The sequence below is a fragment of the Penicillium expansum genome, assembly GCF_000769745.1.
Source record: "Penicillium expansum strain MD-8 chromosome Unknown contig106, whole genome shotgun sequence".
In the NCBI taxonomy this organism is placed as follows: domain Eukaryota; kingdom Fungi; phylum Ascomycota; class Eurotiomycetes; order Eurotiales; family Aspergillaceae; genus Penicillium; species Penicillium expansum.
The window spans coordinates 42001-63945 of NW_015971230.1; the positions used below are offsets into that span (position 1 = coordinate 42001).

General features: G+C 48.8%; 10 protein-coding genes across 10 annotated transcripts; 6 read left to right on the plus strand and 4 right to left on the minus strand.

Annotated features, from left to right (window-relative positions):
* Positions 1-101: 101 nt before the first annotated feature.
* PEX2_034190 (TLD domain-containing protein) lies at positions 102-2171 on the plus strand (the record flags this gene model as incomplete). Its single annotated transcript, XM_016740694.1, has 2 exons — positions 102-144; positions 301-2171. 2 exons carry the CDS (start codon positions 102-104, stop codon positions 2169-2171), a joined length of 1914 nt encoding a protein of 637 aa, XP_016601307.1.
* A 604-nt stretch (positions 2172-2775) lies between these two features.
* On the minus strand, positions 2776-5127 carry PEX2_034200 (uncharacterized protein; the record flags this gene model as incomplete). Its single annotated transcript, XM_016740695.1, has 2 exons — positions 2776-4831; positions 4889-5127. The coding sequence occupies 2 exons, from the start codon at positions 5125-5127 to the stop codon at positions 2776-2778; spliced, it is 2295 nt and encodes a 764-aa protein (XP_016601308.1).
* A 215-nt stretch (positions 5128-5342) lies between these two features.
* Positions 5343-6831, plus strand: PEX2_034210 (alpha/beta hydrolase; the record flags this gene model as incomplete). Its single annotated transcript, XM_016740696.1, has 5 exons — positions 5343-5452; positions 5506-5579; positions 5641-5841; positions 5899-6708; positions 6767-6831. The coding sequence occupies 5 exons, from the start codon at positions 5343-5345 to the stop codon at positions 6829-6831; spliced, it is 1260 nt and encodes a 419-aa protein (XP_016601309.1).
* Positions 6832-9777: 2946 nt separating this feature from the next.
* Positions 9778-9951, plus strand: PEX2_034220 (uncharacterized protein; the record flags this gene model as incomplete). Its single annotated transcript, XM_016740697.1, has 1 exon — positions 9778-9951. One exon carries the CDS (start codon positions 9778-9780, stop codon positions 9949-9951), a length of 174 nt encoding a protein of 57 aa, XP_016601310.1.
* Positions 9952-10171: 220 nt separating this feature from the next.
* Positions 10172-12148, minus strand: PEX2_034230 (Major facilitator superfamily domain, general substrate transporter; the record flags this gene model as incomplete). The annotated part of the gene is made up of 11 exons (XM_016740698.1): positions 10172-10268; positions 10321-10490; positions 10559-10593; positions 10656-10701; positions 10906-10972; positions 11029-11404; positions 11458-11609; positions 11670-11820; positions 11874-11891; positions 11944-11993; positions 12048-12148. 11 exons carry the CDS (start codon positions 12146-12148, stop codon positions 10172-10174), a joined length of 1263 nt encoding a protein of 420 aa, XP_016601311.1.
* A 551-nt stretch (positions 12149-12699) lies between these two features.
* On the plus strand, positions 12700-14180 carry PEX2_034240 (Oxoglutarate/iron-dependent dioxygenase; the record flags this gene model as incomplete). The annotated part of the gene is made up of 6 exons (XM_016740699.1): positions 12700-12754; positions 12812-12913; positions 13049-13217; positions 13277-13400; positions 13454-13881; positions 13937-14180. 6 exons carry the CDS (start codon positions 12700-12702, stop codon positions 14178-14180), a joined length of 1122 nt encoding a protein of 373 aa, XP_016601312.1.
* A 570-nt stretch (positions 14181-14750) lies between these two features.
* Positions 14751-15275, plus strand: PEX2_034250 (uncharacterized protein; the record flags this gene model as incomplete). Its single annotated transcript, XM_016740700.1, has 1 exon — positions 14751-15275. One exon carries the CDS (start codon positions 14751-14753, stop codon positions 15273-15275), a length of 525 nt encoding a protein of 174 aa, XP_016601313.1.
* A 310-nt stretch (positions 15276-15585) lies between these two features.
* PEX2_034260 (putative 2-hydroxychromene-2-carboxylate isomerase) lies at positions 15586-16449 on the minus strand (the record flags this gene model as incomplete). The annotated part of the gene is made up of 4 exons (XM_016740701.1): positions 15586-15789; positions 15872-16155; positions 16227-16326; positions 16375-16449. The coding sequence occupies 4 exons, from the start codon at positions 16447-16449 to the stop codon at positions 15586-15588; spliced, it is 663 nt and encodes a 220-aa protein (XP_016601314.1).
* A 2032-nt stretch (positions 16450-18481) lies between these two features.
* Positions 18482-19579, plus strand: PEX2_034270 (CobW-like GTP-binding protein; the record flags this gene model as incomplete). The annotated part of the gene is made up of 1 exon (XM_016740702.1): positions 18482-19579. The coding sequence occupies one exon, from the start codon at positions 18482-18484 to the stop codon at positions 19577-19579; it is 1098 nt and encodes a 365-aa protein (XP_016601315.1).
* A 389-nt stretch (positions 19580-19968) lies between these two features.
* On the minus strand, positions 19969-21388 carry PEX2_034280 (type III PLP-dependent enzyme; the record flags this gene model as incomplete). The annotated part of the gene is made up of 2 exons (XM_016740703.1): positions 19969-21026; positions 21088-21388. 2 exons carry the CDS (start codon positions 21386-21388, stop codon positions 19969-19971), a joined length of 1359 nt encoding a protein of 452 aa, XP_016601316.1.
* Positions 21389-21945: the final 557 nt, after the last annotated feature.

Sequence of the window (21945 nt, forward strand, 5' to 3'; positions counted from 1 at the left end):
TTCTCTTCTTCCAACTTCTCGCTTGATCTCAGCTCCTGAGCACTGCTACGTTCCGTAGCAGTCGCCCAACAGTGGGGTCGTCCCCGCATCAACCATCAACAATGGGTGTAGCCCAGTCCAATGAGCATGGCGCATCATCCCCAGGTGAGTTCGATCTGCTACATTTATGGTTAGGTTCAGGATACATAACAATGTCACACTTGCTTGATCAACCATGATTGTGAACAACATGGCCTTGTGCTTGACAAAGAAACCTCTCCGTCTTGTGAATATGGTATTTCTAACAACATGCATAAACAGAGGAGTTAAGTTTGGTGCTCGCTGAACGCTTCGCCACGAAATGCTTTACTCCATTAGAACTCACGCATTTCAAAGACAACTTCTACTCTCGGGCCTTAGAGCAGGGAGGCCTGCGGTACTGGAATGAGAAAGTCCTCTCAGACTTCTTAGGCATCCCAGATGGTATCTATAGCGCTTCGCATAACCAGCACTTAGATGCAGGACCGGTGATATTTCGAATGGTCTCTTATCTGGGAGCATTTCCATTCCAAAACACGCTCGCGCCCAGTGTGCTGACCTTTGAGGCCATGGTCAAGGTAGTTGTGCTCTTGACTGAGCGCTATGGGAAAGCGCTGAAGCGTGGGCACAAGGATCGAATCAAGCTACTCTTTGGTAGTCTGGCTGATGTGGGGAGGAAGACCCCCGCCGACTCTAACGGAGAAAGTATCCCTAAGGATTCCGAAGCTTCAACTGGACATTCTCATGCGCTGGGGTTCTCCATAGACGAATCGGCCAACGATGAGTACGATGAGGATGAGGATGACGACCTTGCACTTGCAGCACTAGAGTCTCTTGATGCGATTGAAGTATTCAAACACGATCACCGTGTCGACAAGACCGTTTACGAGACCCGGATTTCTATCAATACATTCCGCCGGTTACTTATGTTGCTGCTTGTCATTGCACCACTAAAGCCATTAGAGTCTACGAAAGTCTACACGTCTGGACTGGATGGTCAACATATGGAATTGGTTAAGAAAGAAGCAGACAGTATCATTGCAGCCTTTTCACCAGAAGAGAGTGAGGACGGGATATCTTACAAGGCTTTTGCCCGAACGATATCACTGTCTCTGCCATATCTGTTCGATCCGCTCACGGCTCTTTTTGAGCATATGCTTTTCAGCAAAAATTTGGACCTCTCTCAACGCCGCCATAAAGACCAAGCTGCAGAGACCGAACAGGAGGAGAGCAAGGAAAACGAAGAACCCCCCTCACCACCGGCTGCACTTACACTTCCGGGAAGCTTTGAGTCGGCCATATTGAATCCAACACTTACCTCGCATCTTTCATTCTTCCTCCCATCCACATCAGCCGATATCAATATCCTTCGAAGCAGCGTCAAACTACATCCCGTCTTCTCCACAAGCGCTCACGGATCTTCCCTAACATATTTCTCCCACCACGTCCTTACCTGGCAAACTGCCACCCTCCTCCTCCTGCAAGGATCTCTAGCAGACTCAAGCAGCGAAGAATTGATAACACTCGGCGCCTACATTCCCCAAACGTGGAAAACTTCCACATCAACCTCAAGCTCATCTTCGAACAATTCTGACCTCCTCCCTTGCCTTTTCCAACTATCCCCAAAACACCTACTCCTCCCAGGCAATCCCTCATCATCTGCAAAGAAACCCAACACCCCAATCGCGTATTTCTCACCCAACACCGGCATCGCAATTGGCTGCCAAATCCCAGCCCCGTCCCGCACGCACCAGACCTACCCGGCCCCGCACGGAGCAGCAAGTCTCATAATCGACGCGAACCTAGAGACGGCTGAGTTCCACGCTGCACCCTTCGGACACGACGGCGTCTTCTTACCCGCTGCCAATACATCCCCCGAAGACCCGTCCACAAAGATCAAGCTTGATCTATATACCCTAGAGATTTGGGGTATCATCCCAGATCCGGATTCGTCGTTCTCCGTAGACCCGAGCTTGAGTCCGGTGGAGATCCAGCGGGCAAAGTGGGAGTTTGAGGCACGGGAGGCTGAGCGCCGTCGTAATGTCAATATCAAGGCTGGGGCTGGGGATCCGGCGAGAGAGAGTGCGAGGTGGCTTTTGGAGGCGGCTGGTATTATTGGTGATGAAGCGAGATATTCTGGTGGGAGGGGTTAAGGGGTCCGTTTGTTGGCTGTTTACTGAGCAAGCGTTTGTTTGAATATGTTACAGGACGAGGCTGTGGTATAATGTCCGCGAATTGGTGTCATTGGTGTTGGGATTGGAGCGAAATTACAGTAAACGTATATTAATTACCTGCCCAACACGCCTGAATGCTTCGGGCCAACCAAAGCTCGCATTATTTTCAGCAGCATACTTTTATGCAATCTGCCGTCTTTTAAATATGTAGTTTGGGGGCAAGATATTACTCCCGCAAAATTTGGGAGTCGAAGATGACATCCAGTGCATCTCTGAACGTAAGGGCTTCGACGTTTCATTATGGTAGATTTAACAACTGGCACAAGTAGAACCATATATATTGTACAAACCTCAACCCAGAGGCATCCTTGAGGTTCTGAGTTCTATATAAATTCGAAACGTTTCGCAAGGATTGCCGTTGCCACCGGGCCCTTTCCGTTCTCAACCACATTTTTCAGTGATTGGTAGATCGATGCTATATAGTTACTCGATCTTTCTGCAATGCCGCGTGCGGTTTGGAATAACCACCGAATGTAAGGGCCCGTGGACCTCCAGACGCTTCAAGAAGTATACAAACCTATCATCATAACTTCAACGGTGGCAGCCCGCTCGGCGCATCATAGAAATCCTTGAGATCTTCTTCATCCTCCTCGAATTTGAAAGCAGAATTCTCAGGCTCGGATTCTTCACCAGCGAGCTGAACACGGGAAAGACGACTGCGGGTTCCGGAACCGACATTGCCGGAAGAAGCAGGTGTCCCGTCCTTTTCGAAGGATTCTGAAGCCGCCTCGCGAGGCAGACGCATGGCAAGGTAGCCATCTGGGGCACGCTCAGCGCGGTCCATGATATCGTTCATATATTTGCGCACCTCGTCGGCTGGCTTGACGACGCGGGCGAGAGGTTCAAGGATTTTGGCATTGGGGGCGTGGATGCGGAACGTGACTGGTTGCCAATATTCCTTGAGATTCGCCTCGTTGACAGGAGTCCCTGGGAGGCCAGGTGTCAGAAGACCTGGTTGGTCGGCAGATTCCTGCTTTTGTGGTGTCCCAATCGCAGGCGTCCCTGGCTGGGGAATGGGGACTGGGCTATCGGTTGGTAGTTTTCCCTTCTCAGTTTTGGGTTTCGTTTCACTCTTAGCTTTTGATGCCCCCTTTCCTTTGCTTTTGGAGTTGGCAGCTTCTGTGGCAGTTTCAAGAGGGAATGGTGTGTTTGGAGCAACCTTCCGGACTACCAAAAAAGAGGCGATGACCGTGTTCTCGGCTGGGAGCCATTCAAGAATAGTGTACTCAGGGAAAAGATAGCGGTCACCCGAGCCAGCATGACCTGACGTACTGCTTCCATATGGAGTTAAGGGGGATGTGAATTCGAACACCACAGACTTGTAGTTCACCGGCGGAGAGCCAAGTGGAGAGACGTAAGGAATTGCAGGTGGGCGGGGGAATGGGACAGGAGATCCGTATTGGGGTGGGCGAGACTGAAGTGGAGGTTGTGACCCGTAAGCAGGTTGTTGGTGGGGGGTATATGGTGGTCCTGGTCGTGCCCCGGGCTGTTGGGCGCTGGCTGGTGGTGTTGGCTTTACCGAAGGATTTTGCTGCTGGGAAGTGGAAGCAGGGGTTGGAGTACTTGTAGCACCAGGCGTCGTTGATTGGTTCGGTACAACTGGGTGCCCTGCCCCGGACGGTGCAGGCTGGGATCCGTTGTGCTCTGTGCCTGATTGCTCTTCCTTAATGGTGCCCGGTCCAGTGGCGCTCTGGGGAGGTTTAGGAGCCTGGCTCAGTGGGGCTTGCGCAGGGGTCTGAGGCTGCGCCTCCGTTTTCACAGGTGGCTGCTTGGAACCTTTGGATGGGGTCTGCGAGGTTTGGGGGGATTTCTCCAACGATACTGACTTCGTCCCACCACCTTGTTGTTTCTGGGTCTGAGTTTGAGCTTGTGGTGTAGGGGTTGATTGTTGTGTAATTGGTTGTCCTGCTGCAGGTTGCTGCCGTTGTTCTTGCTGCTCTCTTGATTTGATGATTGCGTTGAGTTCGTCAATGTGTGCTTGGAAAGCCCGGAGCTGCTCCTGGGATGCTTGGCTTGAGGCAACAACACGCATCAAGGCCTTCAGTTCAGGGTCTGCAGCTGCCCTTGTAGCTAGCATTTGAATCACAGGATCTGGACTGGGCTTGGCTGGTTGGCCCTTTTGCCCTTGGGGTGGCTTTTGCCCTCCTTGGGGAGAGGGCGCATTGCCTTGATTCAGGCCACGAGCTTGTTGTGGCGAAGGGTGGCTTCCTGTATACCCTGGGCGACCCGGAGGAGCGGGAGGATATTGCGCAGGTCGTTGTTGATTGGATGGGGTGGGATACGGTCGGTATTGTTGGAAGTTATTAGGGTGGCCATAGTGAACCATAGGTCGTTGCTGGGGTGCGTATTGAAGTGCCGGCGGTGCACTGGGATCTTTGACAATGTAAATCATGGCATCAAAGAAATGGGGACCGATCGTCACATCGCAGGGCCCGATTTTTGTCATGGTGTCTTTCGATGGGTTGTTCTTTTCGATCTGTTCGCGCTTCGTTTTCTTCGGTTTTGTGTAGTATCGAACAAGAATGCCATCGCTCAGCCATTTTTTCTTCGATCGTTCGAGTGAAGCGAGGAGAACTGCACTGTGAAGAGAAGAGAATGTCAGTCATGTAACACTACTGGGGGCGGCGATGCCAAACCTTTCAGCAATTGACTGGTACTCATTGTCCGACAAGGAAAGTGGCTGTCGAATGCGGACAACAGGCAAGGGATCTCCATCCTTGACCTTTGTTGGCAGAGGAGCGTCAACTAGTTCGGGGGATGGAGCGCGAGGAGTTGGCGCCTTTTTCTTGTGAGACTGCGGCGTGGCTTCGGAGACACGTCTTTTGGCTGCAGATTCGCGGCGGTCACGGGCCGGGAGTTTGCGCTTTTCGGCCATGGTGGATTCAAAAAGATAATGACAATATCCACGACGGAATTATAAAAAACATTCTATAGCGAAATGTTGGAGGGGGATGGGGAGAGGGTGGAAGGGAGAAATGAGAGAGACGCGATAACGCGCCGCTTATCAGCGCCTCTTCCAAGATTGTCCGCTCACCTCCGTCTTCCAAGGGTTGGCTGTCAACAGACATTACCTCAACCCCTGAACACATAATGGTTGAGCTAAAACCTATTTTCAAGAAGGCCTACTGGTCTCTTGCAGCCGGTGGATTGCTCTATGTGCTGTGTCTCCTCTCCTTAATCTTTCCAGAGGTCCAACGCTTGTATGTATTTAGTCTGGGCCTACGCTCAGAGTGAGCTAACATAGACAACACAGTGTTCTTTATGCAAACAAGATCAACCCAAGCCTGTGGCAGGATGTCAATCAAGTTGAGCAATTTGGATTTTTGAGTATGGTGTCTCCGCCCCGGTGAATGCTAATCGAACTAAGTATACTAACCGACCCTCAAAGAAACCCAAGTCCAACCGTTTCATTTGGTCACGCCTGATAATGAAACTATTTATGGCTGGCACTTGATGCCCTTGCATCTTTGCTTGGAACACGAAAAGGAATTGATGGAGAATCCCTCTACGGGCCCAGCCGAGGATTACACGAAGACAGTTGCCCACAAGCTTCTCGCTAATGAACCCAATGCACGAGTCGTCGTAAGCTGTAGGTGATAGACAGCCTGAATTACCACTGCAATAAGCTGACATTCGACCAATCCAGTCCATGGAAATGCAGCGCACTTGGGTTCTGCTCAACGCCCTGCCACTTACAACTCGATGCTGAGCCTTTCTACCCCCTCAAACCCAGTTCACGTCTTCGCAATTGACTATCGCGGCTTTGGTGTTAGCACTGGAGCTCCCACAGAGGAAGGTCTTATCACGGATGGCGTATCCCTCATTAACTTCCTTACCGCGGGGCCATTAAAGGTTCCCACTTCTCGCATCGTCATCGTGGGCCAGAGTCTGGGAACTGCGGTCACAACCGCTGTGGCAGAGCGTTTTGCATTCGGATCATCTGACCCAGCTGCTATCCAACCAGCCATCAAGAATGCCGAGCCATTTGCCGGTGTTGTCCTATTGGCGTCCTTCAGCAGCCTAGCCAATCTTATCGAATCCTACAGCTTCAAAGGCCTCACGCCGCCTATGCTTTCACCCATCATGGGGTATCCTCGGGCTCAGAAATGGTTGTTGAGCCATATTGTGGATCACTGGGATACGGCTGGGAGACTGGCTCGTCTTACCGGCGTCAACACTACTTCCTTGAACCGTGTAGATATGGAATACACCGATAAAAGCCTTGATCTGACGATCGTTCATGCTTTAGACGATGCCGAAATTCCCTGGTACGAAGGACGCCGTGTTTGGGAGGCCGCCACGGGCAAAGACATCAAGAGTGCTCCCGGCGCTATGACGTATCACAAAGCCGAGGACGGTAACCCTAGCGAGGTCAAGATCTGGAAGAACGAGATCAGCAATGAAGATGGCACGGAGATTGTGAAGAAAGTTAGATGGGAACGGATTCGATACGGTGGTATGTTGAAGTAACGCCCATGGCTCCGAATTCGATGGACTGACTAGTAATCTTTTAGGTCACAATCGCGTTGCATCGGGCTCAGTTGCGGGCCTCGCGGTTATGAGGGCCTTTGAGCAATAAATTGACCGGCGCCTCGATGGTATTTATGTACATAGAAAAGCCCGGAGAATATAGTTTCCTTTTGCTGCAAGGTGCAGGTACTCCATAAACCAAATGAGCGTTGAGGAAATCATATCTTTGCACGGAAGATCTCGCATTATTCTTCTGTTTGTCCTTTTTTAGGCAGGTCCGCATAGTCCGGTCAGTACCAGGTGAGCATATGGACTCTCTTTTAGCACCCATACATAGCTTTTGTTAGACAGTTATCTAATAATTCCACGAGCTGTACTTCAATACCCAGATCCAGAGACAGTATATTACTAGGTAGTTAAATCTGGCGTTGGACGTGAATACTTACTTGGTCGTAAGTGCTCCGACGTTTTTTGTTTGCCTCAGACGGCTACTTAAAGCTGCCCACTTTCCCACTTCCTTCTTTTCTCTTCTCCGCTTGTCATTTCCGATTTTTTCTTTCATACTTTCAACATGGGGGAAATTCCACCATGTCTCCCTATGAGAGGCTGACTACAATGCGATATTGTTGCACCGCCCAGCCAGCGCCCCAATCAATCTGTTGTTCTCGTCATCCCAACCGACACCAGCCAGTACTCCCCATGCCCGGCTCCTGCACTTACCCATGACCTCCTCTCGATTACCGGTTGGGTATCCAGGCTCTATCTCCTGCAGTCTTCTCACGCGCAATGAGGTTTGGACCTAAGTCGATACCTTGATATCACCGCTAACAATGAAGCTATAGGCCGTGACACCTCATGCACTTGTTGGTTGTCAATTAATAGTTCAACTTCAAGAAAGCTGCCGTGATATTTGTGAACAATACCTTCCCTAGGAATTCCCCCGGGCTCTATATATAAGGCGACAGCCTAAATGAACATATAATGAACTGCGATGGTCTGAGCTTGGATTGTACCTGGTTCAAACTGGGAATCACGACGTGTCACAGCCGTGGGAAAGAATTCTCAAATCAGGAACTCTCCAAACACAGACGCAGTTGCGGACAAGTGAATTATTCTTGCTCCTCTATTTTCGTCTTTCAATTACCCACTTCCGCAGACTTGATGGCCCATGGGTTTGACATAGAAAGAGCGCAATGAGGTTGCAATCATGTCGTATATTCGTATATTGACAGGTCTCACCTTCTGTTAAAGTCACTATAACCACAGGGTGCGGTTGCAACGTCATATAGTGCTAAATGGTGCGTGCGTGCAAAGATCTGGACCCGTTGATGTTCTGATATTGGCTTTACCTAACAAGATATCTGTAGACCATGAGACCATTTTGAGTTGCTGAGAGTTATACGAATCCCCCGACGGTAATCTCACTGGTGCTCTCCAGTGCCCTCCAGTGCCGTTATACCTAGTGCAAGAGATCAGCAGCAGTTATTCATTGGTTCGACCCTCATGGCCCTGAAGAACACCGAACTCTCAGTGTGATATCCACTTTTGTTTTGACTTCTGGGTCAATTCAATATTTGATGAGACCTAGCCTCTACACCTGGTGCTAATGATTAAAGCTAAAGCAGCATTTAGAACCTGTCGTTGAACCAGCCAACCCAATGGGCAGAGGTGAACAGGAATGATTGTTGGCACTGCCATCGCATCTCTCGAAAGCAGTCCGATACAACCTAGAGGAATAAAGGGAGCTGATATCCAACTCTTTGGGAAATGGATATGCAAAATTTGTTCTACGAAGGGCGAAAATAAGGGATGCTGTGGGAATACGACTACCCACCTCAAGGAGTTCAAAATTCGATGCGAAGATTGCGATACTCTCTACGCTTTCTACGCAAAGGGGTCTCATTTAGGAGTTGAAAATAGATCAGTCGAGAGACCGATCAAAGTGATACGAACGGCCAGCTTCACGTTCACAGGGCTAGCGATGGATAAAAAATGGATGTGGAAATAAGCTGCTTTCAGTTCAACTTCACATACGTGAATTAACACCACCTTTCAATTCTCATTCACCCCTCCAGTTCCTCCCTTCGCAACCTTTCACTTTGGATTCCTCAACTACAATTTTATTTTTGCATGTTGATCTTTCATTTCCATCGAAAGAAGGATCCCAGATGAGTACCAGTAACCGTCCCTTTGGGTCTTTTAAAGCACACTTGGATCATTTTTCGACCTGACAGTTTCCTCCCAAATTTCACGGTCAAACCTTGCAACGCAAATCTGGGGGATACCCTCCGATCTGGCTAATATTGACCGGGGCTAAAGGGTGAAGCTTTGGAGTTGAAACCACATCAAGACAACAGGCAAGCCTGCCACATACGGAGTGTATGTCGGTACTTCATCCAGCATTTTCACGTCCCTTCCTCTATTCCAAGGTTACTTCAATCCCTCTTTTATCTTTCTTCTCTTTCTTCTCGATCCTCTCTTCGTCCTTTCTCTCACCACGCCAGACCCACCTTGCTCAAACTTCAGATTACACCAGCTGCTGTATTAGCATAATGTCCTACTTGGGCATAGCCTCGAGCTCATTGCGCGACGCCGATTATGGCCATAGCACAAGGCTTCGGCGCCGTGCCAATTCTATGGCCTGAGTTGGGGTCGGGAACTGTTCGCTGGCTTGAACAACATGTCTTACCGAGGCATTGCGCTGACCTCTCTTTGCGATGCGGACTACGATCGTGACCTGCGGCTTCGCTACCGAGAAAACTCGCAGGCCCGCGCGGTGGTGAGTATCCGATGGCTGAGAAAAACAGCCCAATAATTGGGATTCACGCTAAACAACAACCTTATAGACTACGGCTCTTTATGCGATTACCAGAAGCCGTGCCTCAGCTAGAGTGGTTAACATCGAAGGCCTTGAAATAATCAGTGTCCATAGAAGTGGTGAACGTTGATCAATCAGATTGTCATGACCACGGCACTCAAAGTTTGGTCCTGAATTTGTCACACGGGTTGTCATGACTCGTACTATATATATCGGAGCCTGGAATATCTGAGCGTAATGCTCAGATATAGTGGTCTTTTTAGCCTAGTTTGTAACTCGCCAGTCCAGGGACAGGTTGTAACAAGGGTCTCACTTTTCCTTCACTTTACTTCTGGAGGTCTGAAGTCACTCTCCAACATGAACAATGCCACGAAGGTGTCCGCAACGAGATTACAGATCACTAGCAATTAAATCATATTCTCTCCCCTTTATCCTTCGTAAACCAGTCATTGCGAATCACAACGGAAGATCCATACATACGACGAAGCCGGTTCTGTTATGGGGCCTTTGCAGTCAGGTATCCTAGCTAGAGCTGTGAGTTAAATAATGACAAACATTAGATCCTATGACAGGAAACCTCTTATTCTCTACCTAAGGACTTAATAATCGCAAAAAGTCCGCAAAGTTTAATTCAGTTCTTTAATGCCGGTGTCCCATCAACTATCACAGTGTCCGTTTCCTCATCACTACTTTCCTGGGGTGACTCCAAGGCTTCTTTCTTTTGCTCCCTAGGATATATGTCAGTTGAATTTCCACGAATAGCTATCAATGGGGCTTTACCTTCGCCATATGTAAACAGAGGCCACGAAACCAGCCCATAGTAGGAAGAAAAAGACGAATGATATTGGCCATCCCTTTCGCCATCTCGGCGCACCATCGGGGCCAGCAGTTGGGTATGCCAGCAAAGGAACCCAGATGTTGAACGAATAGCCAAAGGTCATCATGGAGCCCTATAGTAGAAGTCAGATGGTGGTCAATTTAAATTCCTTTTTGCATTGAATAGAGGAAATGGGCGTACCATGATGAGAGCGCGCTCCTCGGCATCATCCCTCACTATTATATTGATGGTGGAGTATAGGATTGGACTCAAGCATCCAGCCGCTCCGAAGACATACCAGGCAACGAATCTTTGAGTAGATCTGTTAGTACCACGGACTCGATCTGAGGACTCATTAACAATGTATCTTACTTCAGTGCTGTAGGAATATTCCAAATTATCATGCATAATGTCGAAAATAGACAGCATGCCGACGCAATGGTGTAAATAATCCACGCAGGATAAATTGCTGCTAATGTCGTTCCTAGCCAGGAGGACACGATATTAATAGCGTATGTGACAGTTGGCAGTTTATTAATTTGAGTCACGGAGTATCCCTCTTGTTTGAGCCATAGGCTCATATAGCTGCTCGGATAAGAGCAGATGATCATGCAACTAAAATCGACGTTAGCTTATTGACTGCTCAAAAGCTAAACACTCCCCAAACTTACGCGTAGCAAGTGATAAAGACCCAGATGTGCCATCTCTTGAAACTCCTCTTGAAGACGTCGAGACTCATCTTGCCAGGCTGGCGAATTTTGGCTCTGACAGTTCTTTCCTTGGCCAATGCAACATCACGCTCTGTCATATAGAATGGTCTGGGTGATCCAGGAATACCGGGGAAGATGAAGAAGCCGAGTAAGGCCACGGGGATAGTGAATATTCCGTCGATTACGAACAGCCACCTCCAACCTGGCATACCGCCGACGCCAGAGAGGTTGGTATAAGCAGCTGCCTGTAGGTATCCACTAACCATCGAACCGAGCGGGTTGCAGATGAACCATGTTCCGGCTCGTTTGAATAGCTCGGGACCCGTGTACCATGAACCTTCATTATAGTTAGTACAGTTCCAGACAACCATATATATTTGTTGAACCAACCAAGAATAAAATGAGTTCCAGCGAAGACAGGTGCTTCGAACATGCCAACCAAGAAACGAAGGGCATAGAGCTGGTGCACGTTGGTGACACGACTCTGGGCAAATGTGCAGATACCCCAAAGGACTTCAAGGGTAGGTAACAACCAGCGAGCCCTATAAAATATGTCAGTGGCTTGACATGAGTGGGAAGACATGTCAATTGCTAAAACTCACAGCTTCGGGCGTGACATGAGAAGTAGTCCGGGGATTTGGAATAGGACATATGATGTAAAGTAGCAGACGTTGAAGTAGTTGAGCTCATTGCCGTACAGGCCGAAGTCCTCCTTCAGACCACTAACATACGCATTGCTAATGTTTGTCTGGTCTGCGATATATTGGTATCGAGTCAAAGGGCAATTACCATGGAAATAGGCTTACCCAGATACTTGACAAAGACTAGATTCGTTAGTTGATCTTCTGAGATGCTCATTTGGACTTGTGTACTTACAGCAGAGACAGGCAAATATCAGAATTGACAAGTCCAGCTTGAATAGTAATCTAAAAAGGTTAGCATATCCCTGCAGGTATATTCCTAAACATTGATATCCTCACTTTCTCTCCTCGGCAGGATACGATGAAGGGTACCAATTAAATATCTCTTTGAAAAGTCCTAAAGGGGACAATTTCCCACCCTTGCCCTTCAGGTCAGACATGAGAACGGTTCGGCAGACGTCCGATGCTGCTCCCAAATGTGCTAAAGACAAAGATCACTGAATTATAGACTATCGCCATTACTTCTTATAGCTGCTATAGCATCTCGGCATATAAAAAGCAGCTACCTGTGGAGATGTTAACCAATTCCCCCACCCGCTGTCACCATCGCACCTTCATCAAATCTAGATTGCCAAAATCGACCATTTATAGGACCAAAGGAGGTCTGAAACCGAAGCTAGCATAGTTTATATTTACTTTAATGCGCCAGCGGAGGCGACATGCTTACGCATGATGGCGTGCGCGCATCCCGGTCTACCACACCAAAAGCCTAAAACTACCCGTTATCTTAGGCCTCATCGGACGAATTTATTGCGTGCTCTTTATAAATCCCTCCGGGCATCTGATGCGGGGTATACGATCGGAATAAAGTGCGAATGGACTTATATATGATGCGTCCTTCCTAAGGAGGTGTTGTTGTGGTAACGAGTAAGTTGAAGTCGCTGCAGATACATACTCGGTAATCACCTCTCAGAAACATTTATTATTCAAGATGCCAAGCAAATACATTGAAAAATATGACCAGGTCCCTGTGACCAAGGAAGACCGTGCGTAATGCTTGATTTCTTGGTGTCTTCGTCTTGCTGACAGCTCCCCGGGATTAGTTGACTGGGCCGAACTTATCACATTAGATCTGAGCCAGTATGAACAGCCAGGAGGAAAGGAAGACCTTGTCAAGCAGCTCGATCATGCTGTCAGAAATGTTGGTAAGTTGGTTCCCCAATCTGCTCCATGCCAAACCCGCAATCTATACGAGACCGGCCCCATCCTCCAACGTCCCCAAGCTAGACTTTGATTGGACTTGGAATCTAGGTTGAGTGCTAATCATACTTTGGAAACAGGATTCTTCTATGTGAAAAACTTCAACATCAGCCAAGAAGAGATCGACAACCAGTTCGCTCTAGGGCGAGAGTTTTATGCCCTTCCGCTTGAGGAGAAACTCAAGTTCCACAGTGCCAGTGACCTTGAAAGGGGCGAATACAACTCTTACCGTCCTGCTGGACACCGAATGTAAGAGCCAAGTCGCTTCCAGGGACAAATGCGATTAGTACTAACACATGCTATCTCAGCCTCGGAAATGGCGTCAAGGATAATGTCCAGGTGTATAATCTCCCAAAGTTTGACGGTCACCACGTGCGACCCCAGCCTTCTGTCCTTGCCGACAATATTAAAGAGATTGAAACTTTCAGTCGGGTGATTTCCCTTTTATTAGCTTCACCCGTTCCTCTAACTAACCAAAGCTATAGAAATGTCATACCGAAGTCGTCGAGAAGCTTCTCCGCCTCTTCGCAATCCTGCTCGAGTTGCCCGATGAGAATCAGCTAGTCCGCGATCACCAATATGACGTCAAGGGCGAGGACCATCTGCGCTATATGCATTACGCTGCCCGTAGCGCCGAGGATAACAAGAAGGTCGGCGAGCTCTACAGTCCCGGTCACACAGACTTGGGTACAGTGACTCTTCTATTCCGGCAACCAGTAGCCGCACTTCAGATCCTCAATGCAGAGGGTCAATGGAAGTGGGTGAAGCCCCAGGATGGAACCATTACTATCAACACATGCGATGCTTTGACCGCGCTCACTGGTGGTTTGATTAAGTCGAGTATTCATCGGGTGCATGCGCCACCTGCTGACCAAGCCCATATTGACCGGTTGGGCGTTCTCTACTTTGCTCGGTAAGTTCTTTCACATATCCTGCATACACAGTTCTTAGATTCTAATGGAATATAGCCCCAACAACCACGTTGTCCTTGACCCCATCCAGAACAGCCCCCTTCTTCAAAGGCTTGGCTTGACTACTAATGCGTTCACCGAACTTGGGCAGCACCTCACGACCGAGCAGTGGGTTACAGTTCGACAAACACAGCAGCAGCGAAGACATCGGGATGTCAAGGTTTCCTCTAAGGGGAAGTATACCTATAAGCCGAAGGATCTCGAGATCATTCCTGGCCTTCAGGCTGCTATCTACAACTAGTCAAGTTTAGGAGATGATCGCATGTACAACATGCAAATTCCTATATTAAATTGACCCTCTAGTCTTTCGATCGACAAGAATGGTTAATCCAGTCATTAAAAGGATCCAGTATGATGCCTTGAACGAAGTGGAGCCTAGACCGATCCATAGAGTTAGCCCTCCTCGTAGCAAGATATTCCCATAAAAGTAACTTCACTTCGAACACAAGTGAGAACATCAACAAAACATTACCTAGCCAAAGATCCAGCTCCAACTTGGGAACAGAATAGTGCAGAGTATTCTTGTCGTCGATGAACAACAGAAGTGGAACATAGTGACGTCATTGTTAGGAACGATCGACCTCCAACATCTTGGCCGACGTGGAAAAGTCCAGTGAAACAAGGTCAATTACCCCAAAGGAAATTCTTGCTGCCTACTCAGAAACACCAATCGTCGCCAGTCCTCCTACTCTCTAGTGTTATATACCCTGCCCGCCCCGAATCACCCGAAATCAGCCCTACGTCAGGCTCAGCCCTACGGCTTACCATTATCATCACTGCTTATAATTCCACTTCGCTATTATCCGCCCCCATGTCGTTCCCTGAATCCGAAAAATATTCACACTCCAAGCGAGCCAAACACTTTACGATGAGTCCAAACGCCTCCAACAACTCATTGTATTTGGATTCCAATGTTGCGCTCGAACAAAGGATGCAATCCGAGAGCGAGGTGGAGGTTAATAATGCTGCTCTCCATCACGATGATGGGTGCGATAGGCAGGAAGGGGTTCTCGCGGGCATAAAACAACAATTTGACTCGATGGCTCCTGGCGGCTCGATTTCGGAGTTCGGGAGTTCCGTTACCTCGGCCGCCCAGGAGACGGTTGTCGCCGCAAAGGATACTCTAATGGAGGGCGCATTACCTGCTGCGCAGGGAGCGTTACAGACCATGCAGTATCATATTCACAACATTTCAGGTGGAGCCAAGGAAGTTGAAGAAACGGTATCTGAAGGTATATTTTTTGTTTCCAGCGGTTTCCCAGCAACACAAGACTTGGTTGTTGACGAAGGTGTTATGTTTAGAGATTTCCCAGGAGGAACGCGATCGCATCGATAAAATGAGCAACGAACAGATTTGTGACTTTTTGCGAGAGAAGCATATGAGCAATAAGCACCCACGGCCAACGAAGTAGACAAATCAGAGCACATTCTTGGCGTTTTGGGATCTGGTCTCCATTGACTGGAGATCTAGAATCATTTTTGTCTTTTACGGCTTGTTGGAGATGCCGAATGTCGCTGATCGCATCTCTTCTGTAGGGGACAGGATCCTCGCTCATTACTTAACGTGTATAATAAGATGTTGCAGAGACTGAAACTATTTGAGTGTTGAATTTCAAAATACACTTCACAATGCACGGGACTCGACCCTAGAGAGCTGCCCTGAATCCTCTGTCGAGCGTGCGATCCAAACCCAGGAAGTCAGCTACTTGGCCCAAATGATCGACACCCCAGAACCCCTCGGTCTCGCCCTTAGAATTCGTGCACTCGAACCATGGTAGCCCGAAAGCACCCGAGTCAAAGGAGCGAGTAGTATTCGCAGTCAGAAGAGCCTTGGTGTCCGCATCGTTCATCTACAGGCTTGGTTAGCTTGTTCCTTGCGGTCCATGTTTATTAAACTAGCTAGAATCTTGGGTGGGATGATTATGGACTTACAGCAGACATAATCTCTTGCGTTTCCTGCTTCCCAAGTACGCTTTCGATAACGGGGACGAAGCCATCGGGTTCGCCAACGGCTGTGTTGCCTTCAACCCAGACCGCGTGGAATATCGCCCCAATCACCGGAGCGAGCTTTTCTGGTGCTTGCTGGGAGATTGCACACAACGCACGTTGCACGGGTAGTGTGCGGAAGGGAAAGCCTTTAGGGAATCCCTCTATAATGGGGACTGAGAAATATTTCGCCCATCGCACTCGCTGCTGGCCTAGGTAGTCTTTCTTATCTGAATAGCAGTTAGACTTATAAGCTCCCATTGTTGCAATGCTCCAACTCATAATCAGGAAATGCACCCACTCTTGATGTTGATTGGAGGGTTGTTGCCACACGCGTTCATGAGACCTCCGAGCAGAATCGGAATATAGGTAATTTCACATTTCGCAAAGGCGGGTGAATTCTACAACAATGTTAGATATATGGAAACATTATCAGAATTCCTCCATACCTGCAGGACATGGAACGCAATGTATGCGAAGGGGCTGACGATGTCGAAGTAACAGGTAATCTTGGAACCCGACATAGTGGAACCTTTGCAGTGGAATTTAAGGCGTGCAGCTAACCCAATACGAGTGACGGTACCAAGGGACTGGGACTATAACAAATGGTGAGATTGAAAGATATATCAGATAATCCAGGTAATTTACATCGTGACGAGGTACGAAATCTTTTCGTCCCCGCGTGTGTTTTTTCCTTTTCCTATGCTGGGCCGAGGTCCAGGGGAAACTTTATCCTGCGGCTCTTTTCGCTTGTGATTCAAATCGTCTCATTGTCATCCGATCCCGACGTGAGGAGATAGATTCATATGGTAGAATAATGAGAGACGATCTCAAATTTGAATGCCAATTTTGATCGGCACGACCACATCCCTTCATTTAGAGTTTTGTTCCTAGTCGGTTATGCTACTTATTTTAGTAGAAATATATATCAAATCTGTTGACATTCAACAATCCACTAACCAATATCGTTAAGTTAATAAGATAATTCATCAAGTGGCCCCTTTGTATATTGCATCAAGATGTGTTCACAATGAAGTCAATGTCAATATTCGGGTCAAGTGTGCCACCGCCGCCACTTTGTATAAGAGAGGACCAATACCTCTACTCTACTTCACACATTATCGCTCAACTTAACAATACTCAACTTGGACTCTCCATTTTTTAATCTCTTCCACATACAATGCGCTCTAAGTCCGGAAATATGAATCGGTCCGGCGGTACCGAATCTGACCAAGACCACAATCAGCAGTCTACCAATTACACCGACCACTCGGTGGTTACCAGGCGCGGTGCACCGGCACGTCACTCCCGCCGCGAGCGGTCTGAGTCTGAGGATCGATCATGGAATAGGGCGAGTGATAGACGGACCAAGGGAACAACGGGGTCGAAGAGTAGGTCCGTCTCGAGACACTGATACATTGATACTTTGTGCGATATCATCTGATTGTTGGCGTTTGATTTGGGCAACTGCTCTTTTTTGGGAATCAAGGTAGTCCAGATCTGAATTATTGTAGGCCTGTCTGGCCTGCATACGTCACGATGTATATAGTCTTCACGGTTTCTTTGTCAACTACTCAATCTCAACTCTCGCATTCACCGTACTTCTTAAGATGTATTTCTACGCCCTAGCAATACATTACGAGTATAGGACACTAATACGGAGAGTAGAATCACTTGCTTGGTATTGAAAGAGAATATTGGCCGTATACATAGTCTAATATCTGGAAAGAAGCCCAAATTAAGAGGCATGTATGTAGTTCGTGCAAGATGTGGAGGAGGACTGGAGTATGTACCTGTATTTCTACTTTATCTGAAGGAAAGTAGATCGAGGACCACGGAACTTCTTTGTGGCCATTTACCTTGTCAGTGTCTTTCTAGTCACCATGGGTGGCCTAAGTGTTACCCAATTAGTGCATATCATAGGCCTGTCTTTTGACTCATGCATACACAGGACAACCGCTGAGATCACCATGCAGAACGATCCGACCTGCCACACATCATACAACTAGACAAGTACCTACATAAGTTGCATCCCACGTAAGCCTTTTATACTACCTACTTTTAGGAATACGAATCAGCTCCATCTTGGGATGAGGGAGTAAGAATTTGCCTAAGGCCATAGTGATTATTTCCTGGTATGATGATGTCGTTACCGTGACCCGGGATTATGAGGATAGCGCCGGTACCGAAATATAACAAAATCTAGCAGACATTGAGGCAACTACCCAAGTTCTGATTCATTTTGAGTGGTTTGTTTGGCGCTTGTTGCTGTTTACAGGCCGACGATTCTCCGTATTTTGTTGCCATTACCATCTCATTTGATAGCATGATTAGCCAGAAGAGCGAGAGACTCGATCATATTACCTTCTTTTGAAGAATGAGATTCTTTTTAATTGAAATTGAAGCCCGATGTATCTACAACCCCAAAGAGGTAATTAGGGCACCTAATCTAGGGCTAGTCAGCCCCTCCATCGGCGATCCCGCGATAGCCTGATGCCGCGAACATCAGAAAGCAACAACCTCTGACACCAACACAAGTCGCCAACCACCGCAAAAATGGCGCCAATCCCTATAACAATCGTGACGGGCTTCCTAGGCTCGGGCAAAACAACAATCCTCCTCAACCTAATCCCGCAACTCCCAAAGACCTACAAGCTCGCCCTCCTCAAAAACGAATTCGGCGACGTAGCCGTGGACTCCCAACTAGCCTCAACACAATCCATCAGCGGCGTGCGCGAAATGCTCAACGGCTGTATCTGCTGCAACCTCGTCGGCCAACTCAGCGATGCCCTGGACCAGCTCCGCACCGAAATCAAACCCGACCGCATCGTCATCGAGACCAGCGGCAGCGCGTTCCCCGCAACGCTCGCGATGGAGGTGAACCGGCTTGCGCGTGAAGAGGGCGGACACTACGTCCTCGATGGTGTGATCAGCGTTATTGATGTCGAGAACTGGGAGGGGTATGAGGATACTTCGTACACGGCGAAGATCCAGGCGAAGTATACCGACTTGATTGTTTTTAACAAGTGGGAGGATTCGCCGGAGCGGTTTGATGTTTGCCTTGATCGGGTGGGTGATTTGGAGGTCGACACGCCTTGGGTTAAGTCGAATAAGGGTCGGGTTGATATGGATGTGATGCTTGGTATTGATGGGGCTTTGTTTAAGGAGTCCGAGGATGGGGCTAAGGAGGACCATGGACATGGACATGAACATGAGCATCAGCATGATCATCAGTCTGAGGTGGAGGTTCTTTCTGTTGTTTTGAAGTCTGATGTTGAGGGGAAGACGGTCGATGTTGCTGCTCTCGAGCGGTTTCTCTCTTTGGCGCCCCGTGAGGAGGTGTATCGCATCAAGGGAATTGTTCGCTGCTCAAACCAGAATCTTCCCGTGGAGACATCGGATAACTTGAGTGCGAGACAGACGCCCGAGACGTCTGGGGTGCAGTATTATATTCTCAACTGGGCGTTTGGACGCTGGACTTGCACTCCATCCGCTGTGGTTGCAGAGACTGCAGACCCGGCTGTTATTGCCCGCATTACACTGATTCTGGCTCGATACGAGTCTGCCAAGTGGAAGAAGAAGCTTGAAGCTGGTGGGCTGGTCCAGGCAGGCGAGGGAGAGGGTGTGGAGTTGAGTGTGGAGCGCTTGGTCTAGACTTTCGATGGACCTGGCTCTTCATAGATGCCGTGATGTCGTTTATTTCTCATGATACCTTGTAAATGTGATGATAGAGCATGATACACCTGTAATTAAACATGAAGATCGTTTATATTTTGTGGTCGAAAGCATCAACGATAATCATAGAGCAAAGGGTCGAGTACAACAGATACCAAAAGATATCTAGTCAAGCGACGTGGATGCGAAGAAGACGATCTCTACTCTAATTTAGAATCTAATGGGCGAAAAGCACGGTCGCATATGTAGCGAGAACGCACGATAGATACTATATTAGACGGCCCCCGAAGGGTAGAGGTCACCAAACAAGAAGTAATTCCAAACAAAAAGACAATTGTAAACGATTGTGGAGCAAAACAAATTCCAGACTAGTAGTTGAGCAAAGCCGAGGCACCAGGCTCGCTCGAGATATAGATCACCTCGTGGTTGTCAGAGAAGCCGTTGAAACGGGTAGCGCTGCACTTGGTGTAGGCTCCCATCTCTTCGAAGTATAGCCAGTCGCCGGTGTTCAGCAGGCCAGGCAAGGCAATACGCTCACTTATAACATCGATGCCATCGCAGGTAGGGCCCCAGATAGAGTAAGTGATGTCCTCCGAAGTCGCAGAGTTCGGGGAACCAGGCTGAGAGCCGTCCGAGGCGCAAGTGAGAATCTGAGCGATGGGGTGCTGGTGATCGAAGATGATGTTCGAAAAGTTACCATAGACACCGTCGTTCAGGTACAACATGAAGGCATCGCGAGAAGGATTGTCGGGATCCGGAATGTCACGTCGCGCAATGACGTTGGCGGCCAGAGTATAGGCAGTGGCTACGTAGTAGCGACCGGGCTCGGCGATCACACGAATGTTCGGCGGGAAGTAGGTGTCCACGGCTTCGCTCAGAATGCCCGCGAACTTCTCAAAAGTGTCCTGGCAGAATCCGCCGCCAACATCCAAAGTGTGGAGTTCATGGCCGATCTCTCCCGCATGGTCGAAGACCATGCGCGCATCCTGCACGGCCTTGAGGAAACCACGAGGATCCTCGGCACCGGATCCGACATGGAAACTCACACCAACAACCTTGAGGTCCAATTTATAAGCCAGTTCAAGCAACGGACGAGCTTGGTCCAAGGAAGCACCGAACTTCATGCTCAGCCGGCACAGGCTAGTCGAGTCGTCGGTCAAGATGCGGAGGTAGAGTTCCGCCTCAGGGAAGGTGGCCTTGATCTTGTACAGCTCGTCGGCATTGTCGAAGGTCATCTGCTTGACGCCGACCTCGGCTGCATAGCGCAGGTAAGACTTGGTCTTGCAAGGCTGCGCATAGATAATGCGGCTAGGATCGATGCCCGTCTGAAGGGCCATTTCGATCTCAGACTTGGAGGCACAGTCGAAACCGTTTCCAAGCTGGGCCATGAGCCGGAGAACTTCCGGGTCCGGGTTACACTTGACAGCTGTTCGGTGTGCGTTAGCAGGGCTCCAGGGTGGGCGATCCAGTGGCAGAGAGAGGCCTACCATAGAAGGGCTTGATACGGCCCAAGTTCATCTTCCAGCGCATATGCTGGCGGTAGACTTCACCCATATCCGCCACATAGAAAGCATCCTCCTCACCAGGATCACAGTTATCCACATCCACCTCCGCTGCACGCTTCTTCAGCACATCCAAAACAAGTTCCTTGGCAGTCAACGATGATTGCAACAAATTGTTGTCCCCATGACTGCTGAGCAGACCGAGATGGTCCAGACTATTGCTATAGTCTTTTCTGAAGGTGCATACTTCAGCAGTCGATACACACGCAGTCGGTGCCATAACCATGCCGCTGCAACTCAGCACAATTTGAATAGAAGATAGAGAGATAATAAAAAGTTTTTAAAACCGGCAGGCGACTGCGCGTTAGGGAGGACGAAAAGTGTCACAACCGTAGTTGACTGGACCAAGCCTCCTAGACCCTTCCCCCTGAAGAGGAAGAACCTTGAAAGAAGTCCTATGCGGCAGCTCAGAGAACGGGGGAATAATCTCCGGGGTCGTCAATGGGACGAAAAAAGGCGCACCCGACGAGAGTTCAGAGAAGACCAGGAGGTGGAATGTTGTTAAGAGTGTCGCGGAGACGTTGAGTGGAGACAATTTGGCAAAGAACCAGAAGGGAGGCTACTAGAGCCGTGGTGACCGAATCGCCTTTGGGGGTTCCAAAGGCAGGGTCTAAGGAAGTGGACCTAAAGGACCAAAGAGATCTAAGAACAGACGAGTGGTTAGCAAGCCCAGGTATATTCCAGGTGCTATGATAACTATGAGAGAAAAAAAAGGACGGATGAGAGGAAGGGGTCGAGGGTTTTGGATTTGAGAAATTTTTCTTGGGGGGGGGGGGGGGGGGG